At 38.0% G+C, this 25273-nt stretch overlaps 1 protein-coding gene across 1 annotated transcript in view; it reads right to left on the reverse strand.

Moving 5' to 3' along the window:
• Positions 1-643: 643 nt before the first annotated feature.
• The window catches only part of LRRC58 (leucine rich repeat containing 58), a 28875-nt gene continuing 4245 nt past the window's right edge, over positions 644-25273 (reverse strand). The window contains exons 2-4 of the mRNA XM_055435098.2: positions 12797-12925; positions 11159-11436; positions 644-7903 (exon numbers count right to left, since the gene is read on the reverse strand). Coding sequence (XP_055291073.2) covers positions 7695-7903; positions 11159-11436; positions 12797-12925 — 616 coding nt within the window. The 3' untranslated portion in view covers positions 644-7694. The remainder of the gene's footprint in view (positions 7904-11158; positions 11437-12796; positions 12926-25273) is intronic.

Here is a 25273-nt window from a genome sequence, read left to right on the forward strand (position 1 = left end):
CTCTAAGGAGAATATCCTCAACTGGGCAGGTTAGGGAGTTTTACTCTCAGGAAAGATCAGTTACAACTGACATTTTTTCTCTTGTGCCCTCAAATTTCTAAGCCCATCTTTATCTTAGAAGACTAAGAAGTCTTCTTGTATACCAACCAGGTAAAGTGCTCTAAGCCTTTTCCATTTCAGCAAATTTTAAACAATGGCTGTTTTGCAAAGTGTGTGTCTTTCCCAGTTTGTTTACCATAACTCACAACCAATCATGATATTCTTCCAAATTCCAGAATCCAGAAATATGTCAGTTGTTCTAGAGTCAACCAAAATAATGGCACTGAATAAGTACTGTAATATCAATGTGCTCGGTTAATACTATACTACTTTGCATTAAGCTTGCTTGGTTCTGGACTAAATGAAAGAAATAACTGACTTTCCACTAGCAAAATGACCTCACCAACTTCATTTTAGAGTATGCATCTGTAAGTCTGTTAAGACTGTGGAAGGAGGAGGAAAAGATCTGGTCTAGTTCATCTTTCGTCCTTTGCATCTGGCACAGAGAATATAAATGCTTATATATGCTTAATGTATTATTCATGGATTGAAAAAATTCAATGAATAGATGAGCAACGGCACAGCAAGTAATCAGGCAAAAACCAACAGTATAAGATTTTTAAGTAAATGCTTGTCAATTAAAAGACTTTTACTTTTCCAGAATACAGAATTAGATTCCAACAAAACACTTTTAATAAAATAAGGCACAATGTTTGACAAAGCAAAATTCACACAGAGGGTTAATGTTAGATCACATTCTTTTGTGTGTCCTGGGTGAGGGGAAAGGAGGTATAGAATTGAATTAGCTTAAATATTCTGATTAGAGCATTTACCATTACAGGTAATATATAAATCTGATGCAATAAACTGTAACTTGTTTTGAAAATAAAATGTAATTACTGAGTCACATTGCTTAGTTACACTGCTACTACTGTTTTAAACATCTATATACCTATAGATATATTAATTCACAAGGTTTCAAATACAGAAAATTAAGAACTCAGATAATAAGATGTAATTTAACTAAAGTAAAAGTACATTTATTTTCAATATCCTTTGTTGATACTTTAAAATTTCAAACTTTATAAAAAGTTAAAATACTGGTTATATAAAATATTTATCCCATTATATTTTTGTTTCTCAGGAATACAAAGTGGGCTCAGAAATGCAACAGATACCAATTACACACACAAGTCTTTCCACGACTGTTGGAAAGTGATTGTTGAAGTTAATATTCCTTTTCAATAACATATCAATGCCAATCATTTAAGTTAGTGAAAGAATTCTCTCAAAACACTAGTTGCAGACAGAACTAATCAATTTAGTAATGTTTCTGCTGAACCAGCAATAGTGATGTCAACCTTATCCCCGGTTTCTTCCTGTAACTGGTATTGAAAATAAAATAGTTTTACCTGATTTATTCACAGCCAAAGGAAGAAAGTAACTTCTGGTAAATGCAGATAGTCTCTTCAACCATGGCTTTCTGGTATAATGGTATATAACCTTCATTATACTAACAAATTTAATATTAAGTAGATTGAATACTGTCTCTTACAATAAACTGAGACTGATAAACAAGTTCTTGTTAAAAGTCTAGTAGCACCCAAATCAATATTACCCTGTGAATGTTTGATAATGTGTCATATTTGTTAGTGAACTGTTATTTTCTACACCAATTCTTAGCAAATATGAACCGAGACAGAAAAAGAACATGGATATATACATGTAAAAATATTAAAATACACTCCCCCTTTAACCTGGTATTACAAAGAAAGCACAAAATACGCTAATAATATCTTTATATGATGCTATTAATATGCATTGGCTAGGAACTGGTAGCAGATGTATTTTCTTTATAAAGTAATATGAAAAGAGAATATATCTTTTCATTGATTTTATTTCAGGGACCCTAATCCTTCTGTGATAGTATGCCTGATTAGGATTCCATCTCCAGAAGCCCTAAACTCATAGGCATAAGGCCTGGTTTTAGGGGAAAAAGCCCTTCAGGATCACAGTCATTCAAAAGCAAGCGGTCACAAGACAGTCACATACAACTTAATGACACAGTTCCCCAAACTTTGGCTCTAGAAAGGGAGATTTAAGGCACACACTTTCTATGCACAACTGAAGGCACTGCTACCTTTAAAAAGATCATGACTATAATAAAATACAAAATTGGATGCTATTAAATTCATCAGAGTAATGTTATACAGACTATAGTGCTTAATACAGGAACAGTAAAGGTCAATACCTTTCTAAACAGTGGAAATGAGAACTACGGATTCCAGGTCATGTTGCCTAAAACCTACAAAGCAGTCTTTACTGCTGTTAAATACTCAGCACAACTTCAAAAATATTTTGGACTAAATGGGGAGAAATATTTATACTCTATTTAGACATAATAAAATCTCCACTTTGGATGAGAAGACCATTTCTTCTCATTCATGTAAAAAGTAGGTATTTCTAAACAAATGCAACTTTACTAATTTTATATACTACATATATACACTATGATATCAAGTTCTGCCTACAAAGGGTCTTATTTAGAATAACTTTTTATATAAATAGCTACTGCTAAGATGCTTTGTAAGATCAAAATTTGCACTAATTATTTGCTTAGTATTTTTTCTCTTTTAAATAGTGAAAAGGTAAACATTAACCAAATGTGTACCACAAATTCCAGGTTAATGAGGTATTACTTTCTCCCTTTGGAAAGACCAAGGTTAGCTGTAAGAAAATCCTATTATTTGCTGACCCTGCATTATGGGGGAATGTAGACAATCTCCCACTAGCAGAAGCTGAAGAAATTTTGTGATAAAGACCTCCAGATGGTAGTTAGTGGGCCACTTAATTTCAAAACAATTTAATCTTATTTTAAAAAACTTTCTTGGCTCAAGGATCTCCCTGAGTGACTTCTCTTTCTCTGTCCTTTGTTTTTAAAGATTTCTTTCACTTAACACTCCAGCAATCAGCCTTTTTCTTGTCTTCTGTTTAAAAGTGGTATTTACAATGTATGGTAGACTTGGTCTGCAGTGTTTCCCTGCACTAGTGTGGACTGCTTTCAACTCTACATTTGACACAAAATTTCTCAAATTTGAGGTACAGTTTATAATGCAAGTCTTTACTTTTAAATTTGTTAACTTAAAGTTCCAAATATCAAGAATTTGAGAGTAAGAGACTCTTCCTAAATCAGCAAGCATTCAGAAGTAAAATACGAACAGTAACCCTCAGATCTACCTCTACTACACAAATCCAGGGAATGCGGAGAACCCTGACTGGCTTGTCCTTTGGTCAGCCAATCCCTGGCACCATGGAAGCAAAACATTCTATTACCTAATCTTCCTATTTCCTAAAATCCTAGGACTATTTCACCAGCTTAGTTTGGTGATACTTGAGAGAACTGGATTCTAGGAATAAAGATGACTAAGAATGTTCATTTCCATTCCAAATCCACAATGAAGAATTCCATTCTAAACACATTAATGTTCATCCTACCCTCTTCCTTCCTCCGCTGTGAACGCTTTGGTTAAGTAGCTTTATCCACGTTGAGTTTTGGTCACTAAAATTGCCCAAGTGGAGCAATATCAAAAATTTACACAAAAACAAATGACTCAGCACCTAGACACTATCAATTTAAATATGAGTTAGCTATATGACTCTGGAACAGTATCTCACTCCTGGTTAATTTTTATAGCCATCAGTTACCAAAACAAGGAAGACAGAGAAAAGAAACAGGAAAAAGCTTAGAAATTATTAGCAGCTCTTATAAAAGATTAAGATTAAAAAAAAAAGAGAGATAAAACTGACAGCTAAAATATAGATTTCAGTAAAAGTAACCAAAGACAGCTGTATACTAATCAGAGATTTTCAAATATACATACAAACATAACATTTTGCTGTAAGACATTTTGCTATATACAATGTATACATCTATATTGTGCAACAAAGACTAGACACTGTTTCTGGTTGGACTGAGTTAAGTCTGTAAAAAATCAATCAGAATATCTTCTTTCCTGGAAGCTGGCAAGGTTAAGTACCATATCTATATTAGAAAATTATCCAAGCTGTTACTTAAATCAAACTGGTAATGAATTAGGAAGTAAACCTAAAGCATTTCAGCCAGAAAAAATTTGTTCCTATCAATTTTAGTCTTTTACTATGAATACATTATTTACTTTCTATGAAAATATTTTATGAATCTTACCTAAATTACTTACTTACAGAACACTTTGGGCTTGCCACTGAGGCACTGCCTAAGTCATCTTTATCTTTCAGTTCTGTACTACCAGTATGTAGTTTACATGCATGTTAAGTCGCTTCAGCTCTATCCGACTTTTCGCAACCTTGTGGACCGTAGCCCGCCAGGCTCCTGTCCATGGGATTCTCCGGGCAAGAATACTGAAGTGGTTCACCATGCCCTCCTCCAGTGATGGAACTTGCATCTCTTATGTCTCCTGAACTGGGAGGCGGGTTCTTTACCTCTAGCACCACCTGGGAAGCCCAGTTGTGTGGCTCAAATGTAAAAGTAAACAAAGACTTTTTATTACTTCCATTTTATGATATAATCACCTATGTACTACTTTGCTAGGCAGTAGAAATATACTACATTACTTCTATAAACATAGATAATTTCAGGATCAAAAGGAAAAAGGAATCTTATTACAACAGAGTGAAGGGATTCACTCCATAGCAGCGTTTCACAACTGCAGTCATGAAACTCTCATGATGTTTCATGAATTAACATATAATAAACAAACAAACTATCCTACGGTATATTCTCTTCTAAAAAAAAATATATATATATATACACATATATATGAGACAAAAACCTAACATATGTACATATCATTAATATACAACATCCTGCTTTTAAGAAAAGGTGTGCCCAGTCATGAATGCCAGAAGTCAGAAGGGATATTCTGATATTCCAACGTGTTTCAGGGCTGTGTCTTACTCTACAGGTAATAGTCTCCAACAAACCATTATGTTATTACAAGTAAGTTATCTAATGATTGCTAGCGTGTGTTGTGTACTTTATACTACAATGTCAACTTACAGTTGTACTATTAGTTTTTACTGAATACTAGGTTAATAAAAATTTGGTCATTTCTACTGGCAATATGCGAAACCATTTCTCTGCTATATTTTAAGGCTATATTAATACATTTAAAATATTTTATCAATATATTATTTTCAAAAGTATTCCACGGTTAAACTTGTTTTAAAAACTGTTCTACTGTGTAAAAACAATGACTGCTGTGCCCAATTTTGTTTCACTTGTTGTCATGTTTCTCTAGTTTTTCTTTAAAATTGGGGGAAGTTACAGTTTAGTACACAAAGGCAAAGTTGTATCTGACTCTTTGTGACCCCATGGACTGTAGCCCACCAGGCTCCTCTGTCCATGGAATTCTCTAGGCAAGAATACTGGAGTAGGTTGCCATTCCCTTCTCCAGGGAATCTTCCCAATCCGAGGATCAAACCCAGGATCTCCTGCATTGCAAGCAGATTCTTTACTACCTGAGCCACCAAGAAAGCCCTTTCACATACAGGCAAAGGAGCCACAGTGGACTCCTGCTGCTGCTGCTAAGTCACTTCAGTCGTGTCCAACTCTGTGTGACCCCATAGACGGAAGCCCACCAGGCTCCCCCGTCCCTGGGATTCTCCAGGCAAGAACACTGGAGTGGGTTGCCATTTCCTTCTCCAATGTGTGAAAGTGAAAAGTGAAAGTGAAGTCGCTCAGCCACGTCAGACTCGTAGCGACCCCATGGACTGCAACCCACCAGGCTCCCCCGTACATGGGATTTTCTAGGCAAGAGTACTGGAGTGGCTTGCCATTGCCTTCTCCAACATTGGACTCCTAAAACCTTTAAAATCATTCTCCTGTTCCTTTAATGCAAGATATAAAGAAGTTTCCTATCTAACATCTCTTTTCTGTTGAAAGAAATCTGATAGATTTTTCCATCAAAATCTATTATTCTTTCTTAAGTTCGAGCTGGTTCAGTTCAGTTCAGTCGCTCAGTCGTGTCCAACTCTTTGCGACCCCATGAATCACAGCACGCCAGGCCTCCCTGTCCATCACCAACTCCCGGAGTTCACTCAAACTCATGTCCACTGAGTCGGTGATGCCATCCAGCCATCTCATTCTCTGTCGTCCCCGTCTCCTCCAGCCCCCAATCCTTCCCAGCATCAGAGTCTTTTCCAGTGAGTCAACTCGTCGCATGAGGTGGCCAAAGTACTGCAGTTTCAGCTTTAGCATCAGTCCTTCCAATGAACACCCAGGATTGATCTCCTTTAGAATGGACTGGTTGGATCTCCTTGCAGTCCAAGGGACTCTCAAGAGTCTTCTCCAACACCACAGTTCAAAAGCATCGATTCTTCGGCGATCAGCTTTCTTCACAGTCCAACTCTCACATCCATACATGACCACGGGAAAAACCATAGCCTTGACTAGACGGACCTTGGCTGGCAAAGTAATATCTCTGCTTTTTAATATACTATCTAGGTTGGTCATAACTTTCCTTCCAAGGAGTAAGTGTCTTTTAGTTTCATGGCTGCAATCAGCATCCGCAGTGATTTTGGAGCCCAAAAAAGTAAAGTCTGACACCGTTTCCACTGTTTTCCCATCTATTTCCCATGAAGTGATGGGACCAGATGCCATGATCTTTGTTTTCTGAATGTTGAGCTTCAAGCCAACCTTTTCACTCTGCTCTTTCACTTTCATCAAGAGGCTTTTTAGTTCCTCTTCACTTTCTGCCATAAGGGTGGTATCATCTGCATATCTGAGGTTATTGATATTTCTCCCGGCAATCTTGATTTTAGCTTGTGCTTCTTCTAGCCCAGCATTCCTCATGATGTACTCTGCATAGTTGGCTCCCCATTAAGTATAAAAGTGATTTATTTAGACAAAAATGAAGTTAAGGTGGCTATGAGCTCAGATGTCAGATATACATTTGTTTACCTAGCTCTGTTAAAGCATATTTTAAACCACTCTGCATAGTATGTCAGGTTATAGGCTGCTCTGGTATCATTTCTCGAATAAATTTCTAAATTCTTGTTATGATTAAGGCACTGTTACAGTCACTGCTGGATTAGACAAGGATAACAACAATCACATAGAACAAAGGAGCAGAACTGAAGAGTTTTAAAACCCCACATAAGAGTTATATCCCTTCCTTTGCCAATCAGTAGCTGAGAAAGGTTTAGGTCCTATGTAACCATCCGTGAGCTTATCTGAAAAACTGTAATCTAGACATATGGGCAATATAAGAAAGGAGGGTTAATCCTGTTATGGTATACTCAACTCAACACTGGTAAAAATTACAGCTGTGATAATTTCTATCTTCATGTCAACTGTCACAAGCCAAAGCACTGGTAGTTTATTATAGTACTGCTCTGCAGAAAGTTCCATTCTGCTGTGTGATTCATGCAAAGCTTGAAAACTGCAAACAATCAGCTAAATTTGAAACTGCCATTCAGAGCGAATTAAGAATCCAAACATGGAACTGGGCTTCTTCCTGCTGAATGGCGAGAAACACAAAATCTCCAACTATGTCATGGACATTTAAGATACAGTTTCTAGTGAACCTCAAAGTCTATTCTCTTTTCTAACCACTGCTGCTCAGTCTTTCGGTGTTTCACACCACCCTGCACCCTTTTCAACCAAGAAGAACTTTCTGCATTCTGTGTGCAGCCACACTAGCTTCGTCTTCTGAGTCGGATTCGCTCTGGGATGTGGAGCTGTGAGAGGCAGAACTGCAAGGGGAAGAGCATTCCGGCGAACACAGGTAGTGCATCAGAGGGAGGCGGTATTTCCCACAGAAGTCCACAAATTTAATTTGTCTGACGCAGCAATCAAAGTAGACTCCTGGAGAGAAGGAAGAATAAGTACAAAGTAATCATTACAAAGCAAAGCAAAGAGCCACGGTTTCTTTTTTAATCCTATATTCATCACTCTGAAAAAATATCTTACAGTCTTCTCTTTTGATAATCTCAAGCAGAGGTAGTAGCTGCTTCCATAGCTGTTTATAGAAATACTGGAAGGTCTTAGAGATATCAATCTGACTACGAAGAAAAGGTCAGGAGATTTAAAGGGAGCTGGCATTAAAAGGACACTGTTGACTCAGCTTGTTGTCTCTGGTGACTTGGTGGACAGTGGCTGATGGAGATTATAGGATACCTAAAGTGCCTTTTCTCCATCCCCCAAGCCACTCCGTGGTACTACCCTACAGTCAAGGAACTTAAAAAAAGAAAAAAAAAACAAAAACCACACACAAAACTCCTTTGATAATGATCTTAAAGAATTAATTATTATACCCAAAATCTGCAGAAAGGAGATGATTTTTGGTACCCATGTCCTTAGGTAATGAGAAGTAAAATTTAAAAGTTAACCAAATGCCATCATATCTCCACGGGGTCTAACTGTACAGCCTCAAAGTTGTTTCACTACCGATCTCACCTGACTTTCATGCTATTATATACTGTGACACAGACTGAAACTAGTAATTAGCTTTTTTGACACCTAATTTAGTGCTCCTGATCTGTGGCCCTTCAGCTAAGTAAAAATACAGCTAGTGATGACAGGAAAGCAGAGGCTGCTGTGTCGTGGGCTTCCAGTTGCTCCTCTTCCTGCATGTCTCTAACTACAAAGGCTGTCACAACAGCTGCAGTATAACAGGAACACCTAGAACCCTGGGTCCCATCGCCTCTCTGGAGAATCTCAACATTTACAGTCTACCTAAGATTCCTCTGGCACCAACTACTCTGTGTATATAACGTATGGGACCAAAATAAAAAGATGTGGTCCAAGCAAAGGACAACTTTTCTCCTATTTATTTTCCTTCTGTTATTTCTCCATTGACTTTCTGATTTTGTGATCCTGTAGTAAGTCAGTATAACTGATAGTTTAAACAGGTAAATTCATAGTATGTTACTTTGAACAATGTAGGAAAGTGGACTAATTCAGTAAACTGATTAATCAATATTAACAATAAGCCCCCATAATGTGCTAGCTTCTAAAACAGAAGTAATAAAGCATTTATAAAATTAAGCATTATAGAGTTGCTGTTGTTTAGTCACTAAGTGGTGTTTGACTGTGCAACCCCATGGACTGTAGCCCGCCAGGATCCTCTGTCCATGGGATTTCCCAGGCAAGAATACTAGAGTGGGTTGCCATTTCCTTCTCCAGGGGATCTTTTGCACCAAGGGATTGAACCTTCATCTCTTGGATCTCCAGCACTGGCAGGAGGATTCTTAACCACTGAACCACCAGGGAGCCCATTATAACACAGCTAGAACAGTATAATACTATCTTGTCATTTGTAAGATCTCCAGACTATACAAATTATCTCACAAAATAAAAAATTACTTTTGTTTATATAGTTCAACAACTAAGGAATCTGAGAGGGAAAATGTCAATGGTTCACTTCAGATTATTATCTCAAATTTCAAGCTAATAATGTAAAAAGTATTTTTGTTCCTAAGATAAATAACATAGCAGTATACTAAAGAACTCATTAAGAAGCCATTTAAGAGAGACAGGAGAACTCTTGTAGAGGTCCATTTCTAGAAAAGAAAGGAAGTGAATTTGCTCAGTCGTGTCCGACTCTTTGCACCCCCACGGACTATAGTCAACCAGGTTCCTCAGTCCATGGAGTGGGTTGCCATTTCTCCAGGGGATCTTCCCAACCCAGGGATTGAACCCGGGTCTCCTGCGTTGCAGCCATATGCTTTACTATATGAGCCACCAGGGAAGGATAGATTCAAAGAGATTAGATACAGACTATTAAGCCTGAGGGCCTGGTGTGAGTGCTGTTTCTTGCCACTGTTAAAGCCAACTTGGAAAGGAGAACCAGAGAAAACCAAAAGCACTTCTAACTTGGCACAGCGATCTCTACTCCCAAGTGCTCAGAAATGGCCCAGAGTAGTGTCGTTTTTCTTTTTTAAAACTATTAGTATCCTTTTGACCTTTAATATTCTTTGAGAAACTTAAATCACCTTCTCTCTCTTTAACCTTGTTAAGTTTTCAAGGTATAATAGGACCTTGAGAACCGGGGAAAACCTCAGCTCTGATCAAATTTATGCAGCATTTTCCTGGTACCCACATTTATCCTACAATAATAAAAACCTTCCTGTACCCCCGTACTCCTGGATTTTTTTAAAAAAACAAGTCTTTTATGAGAGAGACAAAATAAACTGACCTGCTATCATTTACTGATTCCGCTCCGCACACCCTGGCGCTTCAGGCCCTTCATAACCTCAATGTACCTTTTACTCTTCTCTCATTACTCCTTTAAGTGTACATTTCAGTCAAATTGTTACTCATCCGACATGTTTTTGTTCCCAATTTTACGCTCTCCAGCTGAAAAGTTTTCTATCCTCAATCAAACCATATCAAAATTCAACTCATGTTTCGAGAACTGTCTCATCTTTTCCATATCTAATAAACGTACTCTCTCCCTCCTACGATTTCCAATAGTATTTTGGATTCCTATTTTACTCTGAGTTACATTACATTATTCAATTCTCTCCAAATGCTCTAAACTCAAGCAATTTTGAATCACGAATTTAAAGGAATATAGAATTCCAAGATTAATTCTGAAATTGGGACATGTTCATCCTATTCTCATACATTTTGAATTATACTTTACAAAGGTACCTGATACTCAGAATGCTGAATCTAAAAAAAATGTCCTTCAAATAAACGTGAAAGGTAGCCAAACATTTTAGAGACTCTTCTAAAGCATTTAGAACTATTTATGCAAAGAGTCGGACACGACTGAGCGACTGAACTGAACTGAACTGATGCTTTGTGTTTCCCCTCATATTACCAATTTAGCTTATCCTATGATAGTTCCATGACAGGAAAGACTTTTTTGCCTTGTGTATGAATTTGAAAGTACCATGAAAAGAAGAAAGAAGAAGAGAAAGAAGACAGGGAGGAAAGGAAGGAACACAGAGAGGGTGAAATGTTTTACTATCTGGTAAAAGGGTGAAAAGATTAAGCAAACAGAAACAGAGACAAACTACCTTGTTCTGAGAGAAGACAGCTAATTATAACAACACTTAGATCATTAATTTAAAAGTAACTAAGTGAATGGGTAACAGGACACAGTTAACTCACCTCCACACTTCGGGTTTGGACAATTGCTGGCTAAACTCAAGTATCTAAGAAGATTCCCAGGAAGATCATAGGGAGTGTAGGAAATATTTCGAATTTTAATGGTCCGTGCAGCTAACTCCAGGAGAGTTGGAGGATCATAGGTTAAATCTCTAACAAAACGAACAACCAGTGGGTTCCCTCGCAAACTCAGTTCTTCCAAATGAATAAGGTTGAGGATCTCTCGAGGCAGGTATGTCAGCAGGTTATTGTGAAGACTAAGGGAACGAAGTGAATTCAACCTAGAATGAAGGCAGTACAAAAATCAACAGCCATAAGTAAGGTAACTACTCAGAAAGTTAAGTGAAGAACTCAATTTTCCCATAAGAATGAGCCATTAAGGTTAATATTAATTCAACTAAAATTAAAAGATGCTGAAACTAAATTAGAACCCAAATTTGTGTATGTAATGGAATCTTAGACAGCTCCAAATACTTAGAAAGTATTCTATGTTAGCTGATATAAATACTAGATGTAAAGGTTTTTTTTTAATTTGGCATGCTTTATCATTCAGATACCTAAAAAAGCAAAGATTTCAAATGCAACAGGAATCAAGCTCCTTCACATTATCTCACTGGGTATGAATGCTACATAGCAAATATGAGTCAACAAAATTCCATAAACCCTTGGGGAACTGATGCAAAAGTAATACCCTATTTTTGATCACAGAAGAGAGGCTCAACAACTATGGAAAACAGCATGAAGTTCCTCAAAACATTAAAAACAGACCTGTAACATGATCCAGCAATCCCACCACTGAACATACATTCAGACAAAACTATAATTTGAAAAGATACATGTACCGCTATTTTCACAGAAGCACTATTTGCAACAGCCAATATGTGGAAACAATCTAACTGTCCATCAACAGATGAATGGATAAAGAAGATGTACACATACACTCACACACACACACACACACACACAGGAATACTACTCATCATAAAAAGAATGACATAATGCCATTTGCAGTTACACGGATGGACCTAGATTATCATACTAAATGAAGTCAGGAAGAGAAAGACAAATACCATATATCACTTACATGTGGAATCTAAAATATAACACAAACGAACGTATCTGTGAAACAGAAACAGACTCACAGACTAGAAAACACACTTCTGATTGCCAAGGGAAGTGGAGTAGGGGAAAGAAGGATTGGGAGTTTAGGCTTAGAAGATGCAAACTATTACATACAAGATAAACAATAATGTCCTACTGTATAGCACAAGGAACTACATTCAATATCCTTTGATATACCATAACAGAATATAAAAAAGAATACATATATATGTACAACTGAATCACTCTGCTGTATAGCAGAACTTAACACAACACTGTAAATCAACTATACTTCAATAAATTTTTTTAAATAATAAATTTTATAAAGAGAGAAGAGGCTCAGTAATTTTGAGGAATATGTCAGAGCATTTAAAAGTACAATTAAAAATAAGCAACCCAATTCACAGCATACCTCAGAGCTTTCTGTATCATTTACTTTGATAACAATTCTTTTTCACATACAAACCATGTGGGTGAATACTGGACAGTAATTCCTAAGCACGGATATATGTGTACACATAAACTCCCGAAAATACTCACTGTGAAAGCTGAGGAGGCACACTCTGGATTTTGTTGTCACATAATACCAAGTAATTTAGAGAAGGCAGATTTCCTAATTCTGGTGGTATTTCTTTGATGAAGTTTCCTCCCAGATATAAACACTCTAAACTGCAAAAATAAATGAAAAAAAAGTTGGACAAGTACCTCATTGTCTTTATTAAAATGAACACGTATCATTTATCCATTCAGCAAATGTTTTACTCAGGATTTCTTTGTCTATACAGTCTTTGAAGGAAGAATGCAATCTTCAGGGAGCTCATATTATAGGTAAACAGACAAGACACACCAATGTGAGATAGTATTATAATTAAATGCAAAATAAGGCATCAAATAAGCGTAACATGATTAAAATACCAAAATGAGCAGACCAATCCATAAATGATATAAGGGTTTAACAAGTAGAGAAATAATAGAAGGACATTAGTTCTGATTAGAAAGGCTCCCAAAAGTGTTGTGACTTCAGCTGGATTATGAATTTAGCCCATTTAGGATAGCAGGAAAGGGGAACTTCAGGTTGGAAAGAGGGTTTTTATGGGATAATGAGTATACCTTTTGACACATAAAAGAATTCATGTTGAGGAACCCAGAGTACAGCTGGAGAAAGGCCAGATTATAGGAGCCCTGTATTCTATGCTGGTGGGTTTGGATTCGATACATCATTCCACTGAAGAATGAAAAAACACACTTAAGTTTATATTTCTTCTTTGCTCTTATTATAGCAACTGTAAACTTCAGAGGCTAACTAAACAAATTATGCAAAACTGAACCACTATTATGAAATTACAGTTCCAGTTAATCATCTTGTTTTCTAATAATGCTAACAATATTTTAGACACAGCATATATTGCACCAAAATGTAACTGCTACTCCTTGTGGTGATGACCAGTAGACAGGCTCTCTCCAGAACTTTCTGGAGCAGGGAGAGCAGAGGTGGCAGAATCAGTTCTTACTATATACCTAAAATGTATACATACAGATCTTTTCCATTACTATATTATTTTGTCTTCCTGCTATATCTGCTAACTCAGTGGACACTAACATTCTTTGAAGACAACTTTAAATGCAGGGAAAAATAAGTCTACTCAACTGTTACCCAAACTTCCAGGTTAAGAATTAACTGGGATACTTTTAAAGCTTTAAAAGCCAGACCCCACTCAGATCCACTAAATCAGAGTTCCAGGGGAAGGACCTGAGCAGTGGCAGATTTTAGGGTATAAGCTATAATGTTAAAAGAAAAAACCAAATTACCCTGCAGAGTTAAGCGAGTTACAATCTAAATTAGCATTTAAGAGCACTTATTACCCTACAGCCCTGCCAATACTTACTATCATCACCTGCTTTATCCCTCTTTTTTTCCTATTTACTATTTTTTTAATACTTAGCTGGTGTGAAAAATGATACCATTCTGTACTTGTAATCTTCTCTCATTATTAGTGAAGTTTAGCATCCTTTTGTGTTTGGAGCCATGTGTACATCTTTAGAAAACACCCTGTTCCTATCCTTTACCTGTTTTTATCATGGGTTACATGGCTTTCTCTTACTAATCTGTTGGGAGTTTTGTTTTTGTTAAATGTTCTGCATATGTTCTGCATAACCTTGTGCTTCTGTGGTCTAGAGCATGGCCTAGAGCATTTGTTCACATTTTATATGTGTAAAAAGAATGTGGAGCTATTAGGATTCAGCTTGTTAATTGTGCAATTCAAATTTTTTATAGTCTCTCATGATTTCACCTTCTTACTCCAATGGTTAATCTTCTATTAGAACCATGGTCTTTCTACTTCCCTTTAGTGTGAGCATCTTATGTGTGTGCTAAGTTGCTTCAGTCGTGTCCAACTCTCTGTGAGCCTATGGACTATAGCCTTCCAGGTTCCTCTACCCATGGGATTCTCCAGCCAAGAATACTGGAGTGGTTTACCATGCCCTCCTCCAGGGGCTCTTCCTGACCCAGGGATCGAACTTGAGTCTCCTCTGCACTGCAGGCAGATTCTTTACCACTGAGCCACCGAAGAAACTTCCCTTCAGAGTTCTGTCAATTTTTGCTCTCTCTCTCCTCAAAATATGGAAGCTATACTGAAGATCCATTCAGGTTCATGACTATTGTAACTTCTTGTTGCATCATTCCTTAATTCACATGAAGCATCTCATTCTTCCTTCTAATCCATTTTGCCTTAAAATCTACTTCCTCTGATTAGCAATACTGTCTACCAGTTTTATTTTTGTTAGTATTTATATCATTAAATTGTAGCTCCTCCATTTACCAGTATAAGAATTTGTACCCATTACTTAATCTCATTATCTCCCAGTTTCCTCTTTAAAATGGAATAACATTATTATATATCATAGAATCAACAAATATGAACTAGGCACTGACCATGTGCCAGGTACTGTTCTGGGTATATAGTGTAAATAAGACCAAGGTAAATAAGACCTTAAGAAGAAGTAAATCAATAAATGTATACATATTATGCCAGATAGTTTTAAGTGCTATGAAGAAAAATGGAGGTAATGAGACAGTGATGGAAGTGATACTGTAGATGCTACTGCTATTGTGTATAGTCGCTAAGTCGTGTCCAACTCCTTGCAATCCCATGGACTGCAGCACACCAGGCTCCTCTGGCCAAGATTTTGCTCAAAACGCATGTCCTTTGAGTTGATGATGCTATCTAACCATCTCATCCTCTGTTGCCCCTTTCTCATTCTGTCCTCAGTCTTTCCAAGCATTAGGGTCTTTTCCAATGAGTCAGCTCTTAGCATCAGATGGCCAAAGTATTGGAGCTTCAGCTTCAGCATCAGTCCTTCCAATGAATAATCAAGGTTGACTTCCTTTAGGATTGACAGGTTGGATCTCCCTGCAGTCCAAGGGACTCTCAAGAGTCTTCTCCAGCATCACAATTCAAAAGCATCCATTCTTTGGGACTCAGTCTTCTTTATGGTCTAACTCTCACATGCGTACATGACTACTGGAAAAAATCATAGCTTTGACTATATGCACCTTTGTCGGCAAAGTGATGTCTTTGCTTTTAATATATTCTCTAGCTTTGTCATAGCTTTCCATTCAAGGAAGCAGTCTTTTTAATTTCATGATTGCAGTCACGATCTGCAGTGATTTGGGAACCCAAGAAAATAAAATCTGTCACCGCTTGCACTTTTCTCCCTTCTATTTGCCATGAAGTGATAGGACTGGGTGCAACAATCCTTTTTTTTTCTTTCTTTAATGTTGAGTTTCAAGCCAGCTTTTCCACTTTCCTCTTTCGTCCTCATCAAGAGGCTCTTCAGTTCCTCTTCACTTCCTGCCATTAGAGTGGTCGCATATCTAAGGTTGTTGATATTTCTCTTGGCAATCCTGATTCCAGCTTGTACCCTGCATATCAGTTAAATAAACAGGATGACAATATACAACCTTATTGCATTCCTTCCCAATTTTGAACCAGTCTGTTGTTCCATGTCCATTTCTAACTGTTGCTTCCTGACCCACGTACAGGTTTCTCAGGAGATAAGGAGTTAGGAGTACCAGACACTTAACCTAAGAAGTTTTCACAGTTTATTGTGATCCACACAGGCTTTAGCATAGTCAATGAAGCAGAAGCAGATGCTTTTGTGGAATTCCCTTGCTCTCTCCATGGTCCAACAATTGTTGGCAATTTTATCGAAACCCAGCTTGTACATGTGAAAGTTCTCAATTCACATACTGCTGAAGCCTAGCTTGAAGGACATCAAGCATAATCTTGTGTAATGAGCAAAACTGCATGGTAGTTTGAACATTCTTCATCATTGCCCTTCTTTGGGCATGGAATAAAAACCAACCTTTTCCAATCCTGTGGCCACTGCTGGGCCTTCCAAATTTGCTGACATATTGAGTGCAGCACTTTCATAGCATCATCAGCATCATCTTTTAGGATTTGAAATAGCTCAGCTGGAATACCATCACTTCCACTAGCTTTCTTCATAGTAATGCTTCCTGAGGCGTGCTTGACTTCACACTCTAGGATGTCTGGCTGTAGGTGAGTGACCACACCATCATGGTTATCCAGGTCATTAGGACCTTTTTTGTGTAGTTCTTCTGTATATTTTTGCCACGTCTTCTTAATCTCTTCAGCTTCTGTTCAGTTCAGTTCAGTCGCTCAGTCGTGTCCGACTCTCCGCGACCCCATGAGTCACAGCACGCCAGGCCTCCCTGTCCATCACCAACTCCCGGAGTTCACTCAAACTCATGTCCACAGAGTCGGTGATGCCATCCAGCCATCTCATTCTCGGTCAACCCCTTCTCCTCCCGCCCTCAACCTTTCCCAGCATCAGAGTCTTTTCCAGTGAGTCAACTCGTCGCATGAGGTGGCCAAAGTATTGCAGTTTCAGCTTTAGCATCAGTCATTTCTGTCCTTTATCATGCCTATCCTTGCATGAAAAGTTCCCCTGATACCTCCAATTTTCTCAAAGAGATCTCTAGTCTTTCCCATTCTATTGTTTTCCTCTATTTCTTTACATTGTTCATATAACAAGGCGTTCTTATCTCTCCTAGCCATTCTTCAGAACTCTGCATTCAGTAGAGTACACTGGGTGGCCAAAAAAGGTTTATCTTAGGAGGTGACACTGGAATGGAGATCTGATAGAAATGACTGAGGGAGTACTAATCTCTGAGGTGGGAAAAAGCTTGGTGTGCTGTGAAAGAGCAACACAGCCAGTGTGGGTACATCAGGGCGACAGGGGGTTTAGTGGAGGTCAGGGAAGTCAGAAAGGTAGCTTGCGAAAGCCAGATCACAGAGGACCTTCAGGCCTTAGCAAGGATTTTGAATTTATCCTAGGTAGACGGTAGATTGTCTGCCTGCAATGCGGGAGACCCAGGTTCAATCCCTGGGTTGGGAAGATCCTATGGAGAAGGAAATGGCAACCTGCTCCAGTACTCTTGCCTGGAAAATTCCATGGACTGAGGAGCCTGGTGGGCTATAGTCCACGGGGTCGCAAAGAGTCAGACACGACTGAGCGACTTCACTTTCACTTTGAGAAGGGGTGTGAACAAAGGCCAGTTGTGTAACTCGACTTACACTTTAGAATGATCACTTCAGTTACTGTATGGAAACAGCAGAAGTGGCAGGGAGAGGAGAGTACAATGGGAGGGGTGAGAGCAGGAAGACCAGACTGAAACCTACGGCAGTCAAGTTCAGATGCAAAATGATAGAGATGCCTGGTACATCTTTTTCTACCCTTTAACTTTAAACCTACTATTTCTATTTTAAGTGAAACTCTTGTAAACAGTGCGCAGCTTGAATGTTGCTATGTCTGCCCTGGTGTTTTCTATTCCCATGGTGCATCTCAATATCTTTTTCCCAACAGCCTGCTTTTGGCTGTGCCCATCAAGTTTCCTTTTGTCTCATTCTTCCTCTATTATTTTGAATTGTATGTGCTACATCTATTTTGTTAGTAGTTACCCCTTCAATTTCCTTTGCCCTTCTTCTCACTCCCAAACACACATCCATGCTCCCTTCTCTGTCATCTTCATATTATCACAGAATTAGTTCTACCTTGATCTGAAAATAAACTGAAATTTATGCTCAATCAATAATTACTCAGAATCATCAGTAAGTTTTATCCATTTCTCTGTTCACCACTGTTTTTGGCAGTTGCTATTTCTTTTAAAGTTCATTTTTCTTGGAGTACATCCTTTAGAAGTTCTTTCAGTATGGACTCACAGTTGTTCATCTTTGAGTCCTTTATGTTTGATGTTTTTATATTTTCCCTTCACACCTGCATAATAGCTTGGCTGGGCATAAAATTCTAGGTTGACAAATACTTTTCCTTAGCACGAGGAAGACACTGTTCTACTATCTTATTACAGCCCATATTACTATCATTCTTTGAAGGCACTCTGCTTTACCTCTTATTAGGAGTTTTCATGATCTTTTTCCTTTATCCCTACTGTTCTAAAGGTTTTTTTTAATGATGTATCAATATACCAGTTTAGAATGCTCTCTTTCTTTAATTGTGGGAAATTCTCAACTACTATTACTTCTGGCATTGCCTTTACTATATTCTCTCTATTCTCTTTCTGGAATTCCTAGCAAATAGCACTTTGAACTTCAGGATCTATTTTCCACCTCTATTAACATTTCTTTCATACTTTCTACTTCTTTATCTTTTCGTGTGGCATTTCAGAGTGTCTCAGTAATCTCTTTTTGCTTACTGATTCATGGCTCACCAGCTGACTTCAGTCTGCCAATCAGCCCACTGAGTTCTTAGTCAGATATTTTTATTTCTAGAAATTCCAATTGGGATTTTCATAGTTGTTTTAAAACTTTTTTTTTTTTTTTGCACTGATGAAGTTCCATCCTTTATTCTATGAAGTTAGGAAATAAACATAAAGTCCTTTACAGACTGTCTTATTCATATTTTCTCAGATAAAATTTCTTTTATTTGTTGATTTTCTTATCTGTATTTCATAATCTCAGCCTTCCTTGATGTATGGTGATTCAAAGAGCCAATCTGAATCTGAATCTCTGTCATTTAAAAAATATATTTATGATACCTCTTTTCTATTTCTTATTGGATGAATCTTTTTAAGACTGCATTTCTCTCTTTAGATTTACAATGCTCAGTAAAAGTAAACAGAAAACTTTAATCCTGATAGACTATTTTATTTTTCTCTTTTAAGTATTACCTTGTGGCAAAAATCAATAGTCTGGATAAAAAACTGAATTCTCCTACATGGAAGTGCTTAAGCACTGGTGAAAGAGGTTCGTAGGCAAGCTTTTTTTTTTATCTTACAGATTATGGTATAAGTCATTTCTCAGTTACTTAGAAATTTCTATTTTTCAAACATGAGAGCTACCAGAATAGAATGGAATGGAATAGAGTAGAAAAGAATATTTGGAATCCAAAACAGAAACTTCTTTGGAAAAAGAACAGTTTTTAATGAGACCACTAGGAAAAATTTTTTTAGCATACTGGGAAGTCCTTTTATAAAGGATTTGATAGTAAAATAACAACTTACAATTCAGTCTAGTGAGGAAGAAAAAAAAGTGATGAAAGGGACAAGTGAATCTGATAGCAAATATAAATATGGTCCTTTCTATACATTTAAATCAGGAACTAAGAGAAACTTCAGTTTGGTAGCCAGTTACTACTACTTCGTGTTTTCTCTCAGTGTTTTGGAGTTGGTGGGGAAGTACACAGAAAGGATGCCAAACTTTTAATAATTAACATGACTTTGGCAGAAAAAGATATGATGTCCCCAAATATAACCAAATCCATGATTTCAAAACCATATGAATCTCTCTGCAACTGATGAGTATCATTAATTAGCATATACAATCAGCATATTAAATTTACATTTTTAGGCTTATGTACCACTTTCAAACTCAAATAATTTCCAAAGTTCTCGGACTTAAAGCTTTTTAATGATTTGTGGGAATAACATTTCTAAAACACACTCTACTATTTCCAAACATGCTTTTCTATAAGGATAAAGGCAACTACTGTAGAATTTAAAGCAAAACTGTAGTGTTTATGTTTAAAGGTTCTTGTGTGTGTCAACATTGCACCTCTGTTAACCAGCCTTGAAACAATTCTATTCTTTTGGTGTTTGACAAATAACAAAAATCAGGAAAATCATTCACAAAATTTAGAGAATTCTTCCTTGCATTTTTGTTTAGGGTTAACAGGCCAACCTTATATTTGTTTCCTGAAGAGTATCTCACCTCTCCAATCCTTAGGGATACTGGGTGCATTTCTTCTAGGAAGCCCAGTGACCCACTAGAAAAATACACTAGGCTCCAAACAACTTAAACACAGGTGTAAGTAGGACATGTTTTGTTTCTCCACCCAAACACAAATGACTTAAAATATAACAAAAATACACATGAGTCCTATATTATGGTTGGTAACAGGGAGATGGAATTAAAGTAAGACAGATTGGTTCATAAAGATGCAGAAAACAGAAAATAAGAGAAAGACAGAAAGCTAAGAATCATACACTTGTGGATCAAGAAAGTTGTTTTCCTGAGGCAGTATGTCCATACTAAATCATTTTAAAATACTCACCACAGGCTTTTGAAGTACATTATATGTTCAAAAGCATAAGCACAAATGGAGGAATCATTTCTTGGTATGCCCCCCAGACTAAGGCATTGTAAGAAAGAAGTCAGAAGGAAGAATTAAGAGCCAGAGAAAAACTCAGTATGTGACTCTAAATGGGGTTTTGATTTAAATTTTACTGCATTCTATTTATCATCTGGTTGAGTCATCTCTTTTGTAAGATATCAACCTATTGCATGCTAGCTTCAAAACATTCCAGGACATTAATATTTAGTTTTTATTTCTATCACAATTCTCATATTTTTAATTTCTAAGTCACCTGGAAAAGGTCAGTTTTCATTCCAATCCCTAAAAAAGGCAATGCCAAAGAATGCTCAAACTACCGCACAATTGCACTCATCTCACATGCTAGTAAAGTAAGTCATGCTCAAAATTCTCCAAGCCAGGCTTCAACAGTATGTGAACCGTGAACGTCCAGATGTTCAAGCTGGTTTTAGAAAAGGCAGAGGAACCAGAGATCAAATTGCCAACATTCAATGGATCATAGAAAAAGCAAGAGTTCCAGAAAAACATCTATTTCTCCCTTATTGATTATGCCAAAGCCTTTGGGTGGATCACAATAAACTGTGGAAAATTCTTTAAGAGATGGGAATACCAGACCGCTTGACCTGCCTCTTAAGAAATCTGTATGCAGGTCAGGAAGCAACAGTTAGAACTGGACATGGAACAATGGACTGGTTCCAAATAGGAAAAGGAGTACATCAAGGCTGTATATTGTCACCCTGCTTAACTTCTATAATAGAGTACATCATGAGAAATGCTGGACTGGATGAAGCACAACCTGGAATCAAGATTGCTAGGAGAAATATCAATAACCTCAGATATGCAGATGACACCAACCTTATGGCAGAAAGTGAAGAAGAACTAAAGAGCCTCTTGATGAAAGTGAAAGAGGAGAGTGAAAAAGTTGGCTTAAAGCTCAACATTCAGAAAGCTAAGATCATGGCATCTGGTCCCATCACTTCATGGCAAATAGATGGAGAAAGAGTGACAAACTTTATTTTTTTGGGGGCTCCAAAATCACTGCAGATGGTGAGTGCAGCCATGAAATTAAAAGACATTTACTCCTTGGAAGGAAAGTTATAACCAACCTAGACAGCATATTAAAAAGCAGAGACATTCCTTTGCCAACAAAGGTCCGTGTAGTCAAGACTATGGTTTTTCCAGTAGTCATGTATGAGATGTAAGAGTTGGACTATAAAGAAAGCTGAGTGCCAAAGAATTGATGCATTTGGACTGTGGTGTTGGAAAAGACTCTTGAGAGTCCCTTGGACTGCAAGGAGATCCAACCAGTCAATCCTATAGGAAACCAGTCCTGAATATTCACTGGAAGGACTGATGCTGAAGATGAAACTTCAATACTTTGGCCACCTGATGCAAAGAACTGACTCATCTGAAAAGACCCTGACGCTGGGAAAGACTGAAGGCAGGAGGAGAAGGGGACGACAGAGGATGAGATGGTTGGATGGCATCAGCGACTCAATGAACATGAATTTGAGTAAACTCTGGGAGTTGGTGATGGACAGGGAGGCCTGGTGTGCTGCAGTCCAGGGCTCACAAAGAGTCAGACATGACTGAGCAACCGAACTGACTGACTGACTGAAAGCCACATCAGGCAGATAGTGAAACAGGTCATGGTCAAAACAAGAATTATACCTACTTTTCCAACATTGTAAGAACAAAACCAAGTTTCTCCATATATTAGTGGAACAGTTACTAAACCTACTTGTTGAATAAGAACTTCATATTCTGATGGAAAGAATCCACATCCACAACCTCGTGATTCACACTGAGCCTAATTTAGCCCAGGGGAATGAAGTTAATCATAGAAATAGGATTTTCACCTTCTTCGTATTTGTTATTCTTCAAAGTCATCTTTCAGAAACCACTTTTTAAAAATTTTATCACTAGGATCAACTGAGTATAGGAAACACACATCAAGATAACCTGCTAAATCTGAAGGGTCAAATCCACCAATTAGGCAAGGACTATTTACTTGTTATTCCCTCCTGGAATGATGGAAGGTGGGGAAAAACGGGAACCTTTACATGGATTATATACTCTGCATTATAAATTGTTAAAGAGGGAAGATATATTCCAAGTATCCAGAAACTCCTATTCAGTTTTAAAAGCAACTTAGCACAATACACAAAATACATCAAGGTTACCAATGAGGTCGAGGGAGCCCACGTACATTCTAAGAAAAAATGGTGTTCTTGGACTGGTACTTCAGTTAGGGTTTGAGGAACCGAACCTCTGCCTCTCCTTTTCTGAAGCCTTATTGTATTATTTCAGTAGTAAGTAGTAAGCAGCCTATGAGCATTGAACCACACGAATCTCACTGTCCACTATTTGGCTTCAAGCAAATCACTGATACTAAATCTCAGTTTCTTCATCTGTAAAGAGAAGAGGGTGAATCAGGCCAATTGCCTAGGCTGTCTCTTCTATAAGTATAGCATTTCTACATGACCCTTTCAGCCTACATTCAACTAGTGTCTATATTTGGAGCATAGAACCTAAACATTTACTGATTCTTATCAGTAAAAAGAAACAGAGCATACAATTGAAAAGTGAAAACACTGACATAAAAGCGTCTACACACAACTGGAGACAAAGGGGCAATGACCAAAAAGCACACATCAGTTCAGTTCAGTTCATTTCAGTCGCTCAGTCGTGTCTGACTCTTTGCGACCCCATGAATCACAGCACACTAGGCCTCCCTGTCCATCACCAATTCCCGGAGTTCACTCAAACTCACGTCCATTGAGTCAGTGATGCCATCCAGCCATCTCATTCTCTGTCGTCCCCGTCTCCTCCAGCCCCCAATCCTTCCTAGCATCAGACTCTTTTCCAGTGAGTCAACTCGTCGCATGAGGTGGCCAAAGTATTGCAGTTTCAGCTTTAGCATCACTCCTTTCAATGAACACCCAGGATTGATCTCCTTTACAATGGACTGGTTGGATCTCCTTGCAGTCCAAGGGACTATCAAGAGTCTTCTCCAGCACCACAGTTCAAAAGCATCAATTCTTCGGCGATCAGCTTTCTTCACAGTCCAACTCTCACATCCATACATGACCACGGGAAAAACCATAGCCTTGACTAGATGGACCTTTGTTGGCAAAGTAATGTCTCCGCTTTTTAATATGCTATCTAGTTTAGTCATAATTTTCCTTCCAAGGAGTAAGCGTCTTTTAATTTCCTGGCTGCAATCAGCATCTGCAGTGATTTTGGAGCCCCCCAAAAAATAAAGTCTGACAATGTTTCCACAGTTTCCCCATCTATTTCCCATGAAGTGATGGGACCAGATGCCATGATCTTTGTTTTCTGAATGTTGAGCTTCAAGCCGACCTTTTCACTCTCCTCTTCCATCAAGAGGCTTTTGAGTTCCTCTTCACTTTCTGCCATAAGGGTGGTGTCATCTGCATATCTGAGGTTATTGACATTTCTCCTGACAATCTTGATTCCAGCTTGTGCTTCGTCCAGCCCAGTGTTCCTCATGATGTACTCTGCATATAAGTTAAATAAGCAGGGTGACAAGATACAACCTTGACTACTCCTTTTCCTATTTGGAACCAGTCTGTTGTTCCATGTCCAGTTCTAACTGTTGCTTCCTGACCTGCATACAGGTTTCTCAAGAGGCAGGTCAGGTGGTCTGGTATTCCCATCTCTTTCAGAATTTTCCACAGTTTATTGTGATCCACACAGTCAAAGGCTTTGGCATAGTCAATGAAGCAGAAATAGATGTTTTTCTGGAACTCTCTTGCTTTCTCCATGATCCAGCGGATGTTGGCAATTTGATCTCTGGTTCCTCTGCCTTTTCTAAAACCTGCTTGAACATCTGGAAGTTCACAGTTCACATATTGCTGAAGCCTGGCTTGGAGAATTTTGAGCATGACTTTACTAGCATGTGAGATGAGTGCAATTGTGCGGTAATTCGAGCATTCTTTGGCATTGCCTTTCTTGGGGATTGGAATGAAAAGTGAGCTTTTCCAGTCCTGTGGCCACTGCTGAGTTTTTCAAATTTGCTGGTATATTGAGTGCAGCACTTTCACAGCATCATCTTTCAGGATTTGAAATAGCTCAATTGGAATTCCATCACCTCCACTAGCTTTGTTCGTAGTGATGCTCTCTAAGGCCCACTTGACTTAGCATTCCAAGATGTCTGGCTCCAGGTGAGTGATCACGCCATCACTTCATCATGAAGATCTTTTTTGTACAGTTCTTCTGTGTATTCTTGCCACCTCTTCTTAATATCTTCTGCTTCTGTTAGGTCCATACCATTTCTGTCCTTTATCAAGCCCATCTTTGCATGAAATGTTCCCTTGATATCTCTAATTTTCTTGAAAAGATCTCGTTTTTCCTATTCTGTTG

This window comes from Moschus berezovskii, chromosome 1 (assembly GCF_049115385.1).
Source record: "Moschus berezovskii isolate FMDL1 chromosome 1, NW_MosBer_1.0, whole genome shotgun sequence".
Classification (NCBI taxonomy): Eukaryota; Metazoa; Chordata; class Mammalia; order Artiodactyla; family Moschidae; genus Moschus; species Moschus berezovskii.